At 43.2% G+C, this 13,757-nt stretch overlaps 2 protein-coding genes across 2 annotated transcripts; one reads left to right on the top strand and one right to left on the bottom strand.

Moving 5' to 3' along the window:
- Window positions 1-192: 192 nt before the first annotated feature.
- LOC148427374 (coagulation factor IX) lies at window positions 193-11,913 on the top strand. Its single transcript, XM_088408862.1, has 10 exons — window positions 193-268; window positions 4,305-4,609; window positions 4,687-4,711; window positions 4,800-4,913; window positions 7,323-7,457; window positions 7,621-7,904; window positions 8,732-8,846; window positions 9,148-9,344; window positions 10,470-10,595; window positions 10,668-11,913. The coding sequence occupies exons 2-10, from the start codon at window positions 4,307-4,309 to the stop codon at window positions 10,908-10,910; spliced, it is 1,542 nt and encodes a 513-aa protein (XP_088264988.1). The 5' UTR covers window positions 193-268; window positions 4,305-4,306; the 3' UTR covers window positions 10,911-11,913.
- Window positions 11,914-11,987: 74 nt separating this feature from the next.
- LOC148427375 (odorant receptor 131-2-like) lies at window positions 11,988-12,902 on the bottom strand. Its single transcript, XM_088409182.1, has one exon. The coding sequence runs from the start codon at window positions 12,885-12,887 to the stop codon at window positions 11,988-11,990; it is 900 nt and encodes a 299-aa protein (XP_088265308.1). The 5' UTR covers window positions 12,888-12,902.
- Between the last annotated feature and the right edge of the window lie 855 nt (window positions 12,903-13,757).

Below are 13,757 nucleotides of genomic sequence, written 5' to 3' on the forward strand. Positions count from 1 at the left end.
TGAACTGCGAGTCTGATGTGCTAACCACTGCTCCACTGAGCCGCCACGTGTGTTGTTTACTTCTGTCTAAAGTCAAAATAAGTGAAAGCTGACTCAAATGACATAAGGATGTGATTTATCTTAAATATGTCTGGTTTGAGGAGTGTGTGCTGATGATGTCATGTCCAAGCACGTCAATGTTTGAGTTGTGGTTAACAATCAACTGAGCCACCATTTTAGCTCCAAAGTAACATCAAATATCAATCATCATCCTCGGTGAATACATCAGGTAGGTCTGCAATTATGGTTTATACGCTTTTAACATAGAAATATGGTATTCATAGTGTACCACATTTACTGACCTCTTTAGTTCACGCTGCATGTGTTGTTTTGTTTAATATTGATACTTTGAAATAGTGTTAGTTCTCATGTGTATGGGAGATTTTGTAAACATTTTTGAACCAAATCCAAAAGTTATATTCTCCTGTGACCTAGCCTCTTCCTTTGTGTCCGCTCTAGTAGTACTGTATTTATGTTGTGGACATTTGTTTTTGGTCACGATCTTTAGCTCAGTAGAGGGGATCCTGGCCTTTCTAATGCTGTCTTGCCATATCTGTTTGGGTGTGATGCTTGCTTGCTGAGACAAAATTCACATAACAGTGGACACAAATGAATAGGATTGGTCTCGAGGATAAAAGTGCACTTCACTTTCTTTATCATTTTCAAACTTTTCAGTTGGAAAGCAAGTTTCAGTATGAGGCAATATTGTAGAAAAGAGACTTTTTTTAATAGAGCTTGAACCTTCTTGTTACTATTTTAATTGAGACAAACAAAAAAACCTTTGTAAAACAAACAAAAGTGCTTCTAAAATACATAGGGAATAGGACATCCAAGTCCCCTTTTCCCCTCAATTTTTAACAATATTTAATAGTTTGTCATACAGGAGGAAATACAAAATAAAACTGAAACTTTACCAGAATGATGCATAAGCAAATGAAGAAATGCTAGTTTTCTTAAAAACAAAAACATACATACATGCTTTTACATTCTAGGAAGCAACACGAAAATTAAAAAAAATACGTTTGTGAATACAAAACTTAGCGAGAAAAGTATAAGATGAATTAAATATTACTTTTCAAGTGACAAGTCACAATAGTAGGACATTCCGTAAGGTAAGCACAAATGTACAAATAAATGTTGTTGAAATATACATTTGTAAACGACTGTTTGCAAGTAATTATGAGTTATACTTCTTTCGCCTTATTTACTGTAACGAATTTTTGAGGCAGGGTCCGAATTCGTTTCCAATTTCAGTTACGACATGACAGCTCCAGATCCGCAGGCCGGCAGGTCGCAATTCGATGACGCACCACTCAATAATCTCGCGCGATTAGGCGCAAACACCAACTATTGACAACAACAATGGCGCATACCCGTGCGACATTAGTGTTGCAGAACCTCCTGGGCCTGCTTGTTCTTTTACAGCAAAATCTTTTGCTTCTCTTTTTGCACTGTCGGCAAGCGATGGACAAACGCAACCAATTATTGTTCGAGGTATTATCGAAACCGCCGCGTAAAATGACCAGGCGAGCAACCAGGAGAAAGTTTTGGGTAAGACCGGGCAGAAGCAGTCGCTGGTGGGACAACTTTGAACGCGGGGCAGTGGAGGCAAACGAACGGAGGAAGAACTTTTGCATGTGCATGACCTCTCTCGTCACCCTGAGCGAAGAACTGCGCCCGTACATCGAGCGACAAACGACGACCATGCGGACACCGCTTGATCCACTATAAAGGGTGGCGTTGACGCTACGATACCTAAGCGGTGGCGGAAGGATAAGCAAAACGTCCGTCGCCTTCGGAGTGTCTCATCAGGCAGTGTCCGTCATCGTAAGGCAGACATGCAGAGCGATCGCCAACCACCTGGGTCCAAAATACATCAAGCTGCCCTTTTCGGAGCCCGACGCCGAGGCTCTGGTTGCGGGCTTCCACCGCGCGCACGGCATGCCTCGGTGTTTCGGGGCGGTCGACTGCACCCACATCGAAATAAAGAAGCCCTCCACCAACTCCTTGGACTACCTCAACAAGAAAGGCAAACATTCCATCAACGTACAGGCCGCCTGTGATTACAGGTACACATTCATCGACGTTGTAATTAAGTGGCCCGGGAGTGTCCATGATGCGCACGTCTTTGCCAATTCCACGTTAAATTCCCACTTAAGAACTGGCAAAATCCCTTCTTTAAAAAAGCAAATTGTGGACGATGAAGAGCCCATCCCTATTTTTCTTCTCGGTGACCCTGCGTACCCCCTGCTTCCTTACCTGCTGACAGAAGATTCAAGCCCTGGCTCCACACCTCAGGAGCAAAAGTTTGGACGGTGTTCGGGTCAAGCGCACAAGGCGATAGAGTGTGCTTTTGGTCGGCTGAAGGCCAGATTTGCCTCTCTCAAAAAGCCTATGGACATAAATTTGAATGACTTTCCCTTTGTTATTTACTCCTGCTTTGTCTTGCACAACTTTTGTGAGGCCCATCAAGAGGCTGTGGATGAAGCCTCTGTTTTGGATGCAATGCAGGATGTTCAGTGCAATGACAATGATCTCACTGATTGCAATGAGGCTGAGGGAATGAGGGGGAGGAGAGTGGTAATGAAGTACCTGGACCTTTGAGGATGCCTTTTTGTTATTATAAACAATATATATATATATATATATATATATATATATATATATATATATATATATATATATATATATATATATATATATATATATATATATATATATATATATATATATATATATATATATATATATATATATATATACTGTATATAATTTGGTCACAGAATAGCTTCAATGTCATTTTCTGCATTTTGCACATTTTTCTTCCAGCAGACATTTTTCCATTTTTTTATTAAGTGTTTAAACATTCTGATTTACTTATGTATAGGTAGAAAGAATCAAATTAATCAATAGTCTGTTTGATAATCGACTGTTTATCGTTTATTTATTATTGTCCAAATCCTTGGAATGCCCACTCCTCAACTAAATATCCTCAGCTCTTATAGCTCTCAAAACAAATGAAAGCAGACTGTCTTTATGTTTTATCAAAATAAAACATTTGTTTTAAATTTGCATGGCAAGTTAACTTTTTGATTATTTCGCCATTAGATGTTATGAGGCAAACCAGTAAATGAGTCATGCTGGTGCATTTTGTCTATTTTAAATATTTCTTTTTGAAATAATTGATTGTTAATACAATGTTTAACTTTAAATAAGCAGCCTTTATTTCACCCATTGAGAAAAACTTGATTCTCGCAGTAGCAAAAAAATGAATACAAAATTAAGAACCACCACCAAAGAGTCATTTGATGGGTCCCCAAAAGAAAATGAATTTCAAGATGTTTATTTGGGGCACTAGAAAAACAGCAATCAAGCAACGGCTGACGTTCGTTTTCTTCAAGTGACGCTCTGTTTTTTGTCTTGGTCATTTTTTCATCCAAGTTTTTTTTTTCTTTCTGCGATGTCATGCAGGTGACCAAAATAGCTAGGCGATCAACGGTAAACCGCGGACGATGCATTGAGCACCCCTGGCACCGCAGTTATTTGGGTTAAAAAGTTGTGGATCCGCTCCACAGAAATAACAGGAATTGTTGCAGTACCACTTAACGCCGGCAGAGCGCGCTCCCTGGCTGTGAGTTGGGAGTCGACTGTGTCAATTTTGATGTTTAATAGTTTGGGAGTTTACTGCAACTAAACCCAACCACAGGACGTCTGTCACCCCCCCCCCCCCCCCCCCCCCCCCAAAAAAAAAAAAAAAAAAAAACGGCACACAAATGAGTATTAACACACAAATGTTGTGGGAAAATACACAAAGGCAAATTTTCCATCAGAGGGATATCAGTTATATTAAGAGAACTCAACTCAACTCTACTCATCTCATTGCATGTTCTTCCTGCAAGCACGCATGCTTGGCACCACCAGAGGTCTACAGTATATGTGTTTGTTTTTAAAATGCTATGTGTAATTGCTATAAAAATGGACAACAAAGCAAACATTGGAACAAATACAATAAAGAAAAAAAAAGACCAAACAAAATCAAAGAGAATTCATCAGCTGGAATGAATGAGCATGAGGCTGTGATAGTAGTTGATTGGTTGAGGTTTAGTAGTTGACTAAAACGTTTTAAAAGTCAATGAATATGTTTTATTAATTGTGATGTTAGTGTATCAACCTTTAGTTGTTTATATATGTCCTGGCGAAGAATAAACTTCGGTCCTCATCTGTTCATTAAAATTTAATTTCTGAAAAATCTTGTGCGTGTGCAGACATGTGTACATCTGTCGCCATGACAACCACACTACTGCTGCTCAGCGCCGCCCTGCCGGAGGCCGTAGGTGCAGTTCGAGTGCTATCCACCGGCCGCTTCTTGATGCCGCCTCCCGCCGCTGCAGTGTTTCTGCAGCGCGACTCGGCCGAGCAGATGCTGCGCTCGGCCGTTGCCGCTAGGAGGCGCCGAGCAAATTCCAAGCTGCTGGAGGAGATGTTTCCAGGTGACCTGGAGCGGGAATGCTACGAGGAGCGTTGTTCCCAGGAGGAGGCTGCTGAGATCTTTCAGTCGCAGGAAAAGACAGTGAGAGCCGCTTTCCCCCCCCCCCCTCTCAGGATACTGTTACGATACTCTGTCATATTCTTCTTTTTTTTCACCAGCTGGAGTTCTGGTTCCGGTACACTAGTGAGTCCACCCCGATTCAGGAAGCCATGACACAAACAGGAAGTCACGAGGTTCCCGCAACGGTAACCAGAAAGTTGCGCTCCCGCAGATTTGAATCCGTGTGCGACCAATCCGTGCGCGAACGGCGGGAAGTGCACGCTGGAGCGGGGAGACTTCCTGTGTCTGTGCCCGCCTCGTTACCACGGCAGCACCTGCCACTTGGGTAACCACGGCAATCGTTCACCTCATCTACTCATAGCTTGCCTATACCACTAGTGTGTGTATGCATGTTTGTCAACGTATAGTGAGTGGGACCATAGAGAACAAGCTTTTTCGATTTTAAAGGGGAAGTCAAGTCAAAAGCAATGTTCATATTCATATTCAAGGCATCCTAATCACCTTGTCATTGTCACAAACCAAGCGAGCCGTTACCTACTCCAGCAACGGTGGTGTCATTTTCAATGTGGGGGGCATGGCTTAGTGGTAGAGTGGTCGTCTCCCAGCCGAAAGGTCGTGGGTCCGATCCCCCGACCATCAAGACCATGTCTAAGTGTCCTTGAGCAAGACACTGAACCCCCAGTTGCTCCTGATGCTGCGTCATCAGTAGGTAAATGACTAGTTAGTGTAAAGCGCTTTGAGTACCTAAGGTAGAAAAGCACTATATAAGTGAAAGTCCATTTACTAATCGGCAGCAAATTTTCATGCCATACGATGATTTCAAAAAACATGTCGATCTTCATTAGTTTTCCAAAAATACGTCAAGATCATTTTTGACTTGATTTTTGACTTGACTCTCCTTTAAATTTCTCTCTCATAACAATACTTGGATAGAAACATATTTCTATAATATTTCTTTCTTTTTTTTCTAAAGCCAATTCAGTCGCATTTGCAGGCTACAAATTTTCTGTTGTTTTCACTTCTTTTGTTATGGAAACAAACAGCGAAACCAAAATGAATCCAATCAACTTTTCTTCTCTCAAATCCTCTGCTCGTTCTTTGCCTTCCTTCCTTAATTCCTGCAACGAAAACTATTCACAGCGCTTCTTTTATTCCACATTTTGTCATCTTACAGCTTCCTTCAGAACTATTTTAAATTAATGTCTTACCTCAAAATCCTACAAACAATACCCATTATGACATTGTGAACAAAAAAAAGTTATTTTTTTGTTTTTGTTTTCAATGTATTAAGAATCGAAAACAAATCCTATTCAAATAAGTAACCACAGCCTCTGCCAAGAAAGTCAAACTTGCAACTTTTTCCCACTAATCATCCTTGAAAAAATTCTACAGTTAAATGGAGTCCATCTGTAGTAAATTCAAATGATTGGACATGATTTGGAAAGGCACCCACCTGTCGAGATGATGTCCCATTGTTGACCAATCACTGGCAAAGAAATTGTCTGTAGAGAGGCACTGCCTTAGTAGGAGGACTACGGCAGCCCATCTGGAATTTGACTCTCAGACCATGAGGAAAAAATAATCTCAAGTCTAATGAGACCAAGATTGAACTCTTCGAAATGCCATGTGTCACACTGTGTTTGGGGGAAACCAGGCGCCGCTCATCACCGAGCCAATACCATCCCTATGGTGGTGGCAGCATCAGCTATGAGGATGTCTTTTAGCAGAAGGAAGTGCCAGGCTAGTCGGGATACAAGGGAAAATGAGCGCAGCGATACACAGAGGTATCCTGCATGAAAACCTTTTCCAGGGGCCACTTCAGCTCAGACTGGAGCGAAGCTTCATTTTTCAGCAGGGCAATGACCCGAAGCGCACAGCCAAGATGTCAAAGAATTGTGAACTGTGAATGTCCACCCATCCAGAGGCAAGACTTGAATCCGATTGAATATCTCTGGAGAGACCTGAAAATGAGAGGTAATTCCCATCCAGCCTGATGGAGCTTGAGAATGACTGCAAAGAAGAAAGAGCAGAACTGCTTATAGATAAGTATACTTGTAAGATTGTGGCAACATGTTCAAAAAGTTGAGGCTGTAATGTAATTGCCGCCAATGGTGTATCAGCAACATGGGAATGGAAAATACACTTGCACTTACATCTCTTCCATATATACGAATAACACAGGAGCAGCTGGGGTTCAGTGTCTTGTCAAGGACACTTCAACATGGTCACAATGGTCAGGGGGAAGTATTAAACAAAGGCTGTACATACTTAAGTCCATGCGATTACTCGGTTTTCAATTTATAATCAATTCAGAAAATGTCCAAAAGCTTTTCCGCTGTCAAAATGGGGTATCGTGACTTGTGAGTAGAATTTTGAGGTAAGAAATTAATCCAATTAAAATGAGCCCGTACCATGACGAAATATGAAAATAGTGAAGTGCTGTGAATACTTTCTGGACTTCTATTCTAGAAGTAGAATGTACTAATATCTCAATTTCCATTTTTGGAGACATATGTAACATTTTGTGAACATGTATCGTGTGCTCATTTGTGAGCATAAGGTTCACTCCCTTATGTGGACTGTGTGTGGGGGTGCAAGAGTGTGTGCTTGTGTAGTGTGTGCGCGCTTGCATTTATGTTCATGTAAGTGTGCCAGTGTGAGTACCGGTATGACTACTGTATTTTTGTGCCAGTGTGAGTACCGGTATGACTACTGTATTTTTGTGTGCCTATAGAGGCGTCATCATGCGCCTATAGAAACGGCGGCTGCCTCCAATACTGCACAGACCGGCCAGGGGGCGCTGGTGTTGAGTGTGGGTGTGCCGACGGCTTCAAGCTGGAGTCTGATGGACGCGGCTGCTCCAAGACGGGTATCACTTCCATCAGTGATATTACTTCTTGTGAACAACACAAACACAGATACACAACACACACAGGCGGACAGGCACGCGAAACACACAAGCACCCACTGTTAGACATGCATGAGCAGATATATACTCAAACAAAAACTTTTTTTTTTCTGCTTGCGCTCAGTGGCGTTTCCGTGCGGCATCCAGCAGGCGGCAGCATTGCAACGAGGCCGGTCCCTCTGGAGCCTCACCGGCGACGCCAACTTTACCGGAGAATCAGACGCCATCTTTGATGGCGCCAATTTCACCGTGGAAAATGACGCCATCTTGGATGACGCCAACGTCACAGCGGACATGGAAACAGACGACATCGGAATCCAATTCAACTGGACGCACCGTAGCGACAAGCCACTCAATCCTCGCATTGTGGGAGGAAGTTTGGAGAGATTGGGAGGAAGTCCCTGGCAGGTGCGGACTTAGCAAAATTGGTCATGCCCGGTGATTACGGTTCTTAGCGGGCCACATCTGGTATCCACAACGTGGGCTGCATAGGGCCCCTATCTGAGCTGTATTGTATAACCATAGTTTAGCCCAACTCTAGCCCTACGCTGGGCCAGGCAAGTTTCAGACCTGGTTCCTGATATCAGCCTTAATTCAACCTTAACCAACCCACTTCAAATGACTTGTAGTTTTGGAACTACACGCTCCTCACCACAGTCATTTTAGTAGTCACAGGAGAACTACTAAACACGACAGAAAGTAACAACAGAAAACTTTCTATCAGTGAGGTAAAACTCGCAATAACCAAATATCAACCAAAAACTACAGAGCAGACGATAAAGCTAGGTTAGGTGCCTGGATTCTCTGGGCTGGTACGCAACGGATGGCGAGGAAAAACCCAGTGTCGTTCCTTTACTCCGGCTGCACTTAAGATGCCCCTTGATGACTGATGAGAGTCAGGTGTATCAGGTGACTCCGCCCCTCATCAAGTAAAACTCTCCGCCTCTAAAAACGAAACAAAGAGCAGTAAGCCGGAGACATGACGATCCGGGCTAGATGTCTTTGCTATGCGGGAAGCCTTCCATTTCAGGAATGGGAAGCATTCCATTTCCACGATTCAAACCATTCAGTTTCTAGGACAGCGAGAATGGATGGAACGCTCGTCACATTGAATATTTGAGGAATGACTTGCTCAACCCAAATGATGACTTTTGCAAAAGTGACTCGGGACTTGCTCGAATCTTTTGACTTCCTTCCAACTTACAGTACGTGACTTACTCTCACCTGCGCCGCAGGTTCTAATCCGTCGTGCTGATGGCTACGGATTCTGCGGAGGAACGCTGGTGTCGGATCGCTGGGTGATCTCGGCTGCGCACTGCTTCCAACAGACGGCTCACCATGTCACCATAGGTCACATGACACCCTCATGCTAATCTTAGCATATAGCGTCGGGTTGCTATGATGCATGGCGCGTGCCACATTTGAGTTAAGTTTCAGCCACAGTTTGCGATTGTATACTTAGGATATGTGTTAGCTACAGTATTAGCTATATCTAGGGTATATAGCCACAGATTAGCTAGGATAGCCTAGCTGATCTGTTTCAGCCACAGGTTAGGTAAACATTTGGATCAGGCACATGTTGGTTATATTTCAATTGGCTCAGCCACTGCTTATACTCACGCATCGTGCGTTGTGTCTGCCGTGCCTAAAGGCGACTATGACAAGCAGCGTCGCGATCCCGGCGAGCAGACGATTTCGGTCAAGCAGGTGTTGCTTCATCCTCACTTCCACGAATTCACCATGGACAGCGACGTGGCTCTGCTCTACCTGGAGCGGCCAGTCGTCAGGGGACCCACCGCCTTGCCCGCCTGCCTGCCTGACCCCCATCTATCCAAATACTTGCTGAAGGTGCGTCCATGTCAACATGCTTCATTTTGCCGCATTGCATTGCGGGTGACACATATGCCGTCTGATTCGGATTTTTTTTTAATATGAATATAAAATTACTGCTAAAGTTTTCAGTGTGTTACACAGTTAATAGGCCCACTATTTGACAAATTACTACCGTTAAATTATTTATTTTAGTCTTGTATGATTGTTTTTAATTTGATTATCAATTATACAATTATTTAATCAAATAAATGTAAGTTTATTTGACTAATATTTTTGTATTTCATAAATAAAGCACTCATTTTGTTTTGCATTTATACACAATATTTTTAATCACGTAATACAATTAAATAGGTATGTGTGTGTTTATGACTTTTATTATAAATAGTGAATTTGTCTGATAAACCGCTCATAACCGCTGATAAAATGCTCATTTTTATATATATTATATAAAATATATACAGTATATGTGTTATATTAACTTATCGACTACTTATTATAATGGTTTTACTAATATTTAATGGTAAAGCTCCAGGTAAGTTAATGTGTATAATAATATATAGATATATAAAAATTATATAAAGAAAGAATTAAAAATAAATAACTGTGAAAACTCATACTGGAATATCCGGAGTTTGTAGTTCATCTGATGGACTTTGAATGCCCTGCTGGATTTTAAATGCTCCAAATAAATTCCCATTGGAAAACCATTGTCCAAACTGCAATCACATTGTCTCGGTTTATTTCTACATTTCAATGTGTTAAGGTTTAAAATTTGTTTTAAATTTATGGTGGAATCTATGGTGGAAAAAAGTTATATTTGTCTTGGTCTATTTTATTTCACATCACAAAACCTGGCTTTTAAACGGGTCTGTAGACTTTTTGCATCCACTATATGCATAATGTACAGTACTCTCCGATCGTACGTGTCAATGTGCTTTATGTGTCAAATGTTTTGGGCTGGTCTTCAAAGGTTTCTAATTACCATTTGATTGATGCTAATTTCCGTTCGCCCGTCTGTGGCCTTTCAAATGAAACGTTAGCATTGAGCTCGTGTACATGCAGGATTTGCTTGAGTATTTTCATCTTTACAACGTGGCAATTCAGTTTTCATATCTCTTTTTGTTTTACGTGTCTGCTCAGGAGCGCAACCGAGGGCTGGTGACGGGATGGGGGGCCACCCAGTACCTGCGCCGATCTTCCCGATTCCTCAGGAAAGTGGCGCTCCCGGTGGTCAACCATCATGCCTGTACAAAGTCTACAGAGCAGGTGAGCGTTAGCGTCACGCTTGTATTATTTGCAGCACGCTAACAGCCTGTACCCCCCCCCCCCCCCCCACAGCCGATCACGGACAACATGTTCTGCGCTGGCTACGTAGACGCCGGTATGGACGCGTGCAGCGGGGACAGCGGTGGACCTTTTGTAGTCAACTACCGTGGAACCTGGTTCCTAACAGGCGTGGTTAGCTGGGGCGAGCGCTGCGCCGCCAGTGGTAAATATGGTGTCTTCACACGTCTGGGGAACTTTCTGACCTGGATTAGGACCACCATGAACCGGGTGGAACGGAACGTCACACACAGCTGAGTCTTTCATTGGCTGGATGGAGGCGCTGGGTTGGACAAATTTGCGGGCAAAACCCATTTGAAGGTTTTAGTAATGACAATTTAATTGAGTAGTAATCATGCTATGTATGTATAGTTTTATACACAAGTATAACGATGTTATTTTTTTTATATCACCACCCCCCCACATTATAAGGATGATTATTGTATTGTGAGGTTCTTATTGTGATATCATATTGTGACGTTTGGGTATGGTTACAGGCCTATCTGGTAGTGCCTCATGATGTGGAATTCCTTGAGAGCAGCCACACTTTTTTTAACCTATTTTATTCAAATGAACGTGGTCATTTCCACTTGTCTTGCAAGGGAGGGTCATCCCTTTCAACTTTTTTGCTCCGCTACAGTGTCCGTTTTAGAAATGTCCGGTAAAGGGCCGCTTGCAACGAGGTGTTCACTGAGACAGAACGTGACTTGAGAGCTTGAATGTGGTTTGTTCAGAGAGGCGGAGCATGCTCAAAGCATTTTTCCAAACGCGCCCGCCAGAGCGGCTACAGGTCTGCTCCCATCTTCTGGTGTCTCATTTGTGTATGTGTATTTTAGACAGTGGTCGCGCTGACTGGTTACACCTCATTAATTTCATGCAAGAGCCTGTCGGCCAGTGGAAATTGGAACATGGGCCACCTTTGACCCCAGGGCCGGACTTCTGACATGGCCTGTAAACATGTGTCAGGCGTAGCCCTCTGAGGAAGCTCCAGGATCCTAAACCCAACCCTTGTCATTGTACTTGTACAACGAAATCGAGAAGAGGCGTTGTCCTAAAGGTGCAAGCGATAACCACAAATAAAAATGTCCCAAAGTGCCTGCCAGTTGGGGATCTGTGCTTACCTGAGGCGCTATAACAGTGAATTAGTCTCCAGCTGATAAGCCTTTAGTCAGGCAGCATTTTTTTAGATGCGTATCTCTTGCACAAGATTACATTGGACTTGTACATTTAAATGTAAAAATAAACATGACAATGGAACACAGATATTGATTTTCATTGAAGTTAGAGGAGTGCAAACATCGGAAGGCTCTCAGGTATGGGCAGGAGCAAATGCTCTCAGGACGCGGGCGTGGATTTGTCAGTAGGCACTGATACTTTGAAGTGACAGCAGAGATGGTACACAAGCACCACCCTGACGCTTCTATCCCTCAGCCCGTACACAAGAGAACTCAGACATCTGGGCATTAGGAAAAAGTTCACAAACAATATGATCTCCACTCGCACCACGGCCGACCTGCTCAACAAAGTCGCGAGAAGTAACAACATGTTGGTGTAGAGCACTGACGAGAGGCTCAGGCACAGTTGCAGCAGGTGCAGCAGCAGCGTGCTCTGAGCTTTGCGGGCCGAGTCTCTGTCCGTGGCCGCAGATCTGGCTGCTATCACCACGCTGACATAGCTGAAAACGATGCACAGACAAGCTGAGATGAACAAGATATATGTGTAAACTACAGAGTAAGCTTCGGACACAGGCACAAAGGACATGTTGCGGGGGGTGCAAAACTTTGTCATTTGCAGGCTCTCCAGTTGATCAAAAGGAAACATCATCAAAAGAAGCCCCTGAATGAAACAATTCAGAAAACAAAAGATCCACACGGCGATCACGGCCCCCGCCGTGTTCCTGATGGTAACGATGGAGGAGTGTCTGAGAGGGTGGCACACTCCAACGTATCTCTCCAACGCCATTACCACCAGCACCAGAGGCGATATCTTACTGACAATATTGCCGAGCATGAGGAGCACGCCGCACACGGGGTACGTGAGGGTGATGCCACCGGTGGTCAGCAGGTACATCAGCTGGGAGAAGACCAGCTGCAGCGTGTCTCCGAGCAGCAGGTTAAACAGCAGGATGTAGCGCGATGTCTCTCGAAACACAACTTTACTTCTCAAGGTGAACAACATGACCCCGTTGATGAAAAGGAACATCAAGCAGAAGAAGGTGGTGAAGGTTGTTGACATGGCTCTCTCCACAAGACTGAGCCTGAAGGTCTCGTTCGCCAGCATGAATGTGGACGACGCAGGGAAAAAAAAATAAACAGGCCGTGAATGTTGAGTCCATCACAGCAGACTGTATGCTCACTTTATATGTTTTCCTGCTCCATGTTCACACCAGGTGACACCTTCTCTTACCAAGCCCCCACCCTTGCAAGTATCATGCTGGAACAGAGGAATCTAATACACAAGCAATCATTTCGCTCACACTGACATGAAAATCAGTGTTGGGAGTAGTAATGCATTATGAAAGTAATGTAATTAATATAATTATATTACTATACATTTTCAGCCTGAAAGTGCTGTTTTTTTTTCCCCAAAGAGAAAAGTTTACTTGCTGTTTTTTAGTATCTACTATAGCAGAGATGAATGTGGCAGCAGCAGACGACAGATTGAATATGGACAATATGTACACAAGATGGACAGACGTCCATTACTTTCAGTTTGTCAGAGATAAAGACAAGAAGAATATAATAGGTGCACTTTGAGCGTGACGCCTAAAGAGCTGTCCACTTTGCCAATTAGCACCAGTAACTTGACAAAGTATTTTGAGCGATGCCATGGTAAAGTGAAGTTAGCCAAAAGAAAACACGCAGAGTATTGAAAGTGGGGATAAAGCAAAGCGGGCAAAATTATCGCCATCTCGCTCAATAGGTTAGGAGACTCATCGCAGAATATGTCGTACGTAGACGAGATTCCTGTTGCACCTAGCAATAATGACAACGTAAGCTAATTTTCATTGTACTATTGCTATTAATTGTAGCAACTCCAGTGTCGCGTCAAACACCAAATTGTTCCTTTGCAAACAAAAGGCATTCCCAGCAGAGCTATTTGCCA

This window comes from Hippichthys cyanospilos, chromosome 2, assembly GCF_059441005.1.
Source record: "Hippichthys cyanospilos isolate Australia breed blue-spotted pipefish chromosome 2, RoL_Hcya_1.0, whole genome shotgun sequence".
NCBI classification, from domain to species: Eukaryota; Metazoa; Chordata; class Actinopteri; order Syngnathiformes; family Syngnathidae; genus Hippichthys; species Hippichthys cyanospilos.

Bases quoted from the DNA above. Each gene is read 5' to 3' on its own strand.
- LOC148427374 (XM_088408862.1), top strand. From the start codon at position 4,307: ATGTGTACATCTGTCGCCATGACAACCACACTACTGCTGCTCAGCGCC. The intron at 4,712-4,799 runs GTGAGTCCACCC...GCGCTCCCGCAG, and splicing joins GTTCTGGTTCCGGTACACTA to ATTTGAATCCGTGTGCGACC. The intron at 4,914-7,322 runs GTAACCACGGCA...GTGTGCCTATAG, and splicing joins CGGCAGCACCTGCCACTTGG to AGGCGTCATCATGCGCCTAT.
- LOC148427375 (XM_088409182.1), bottom strand. From the start codon at position 12,887: ATGTCAACAACCTTCACCACCTTCTTCTGCTTGATGTTCCTTTTCATC.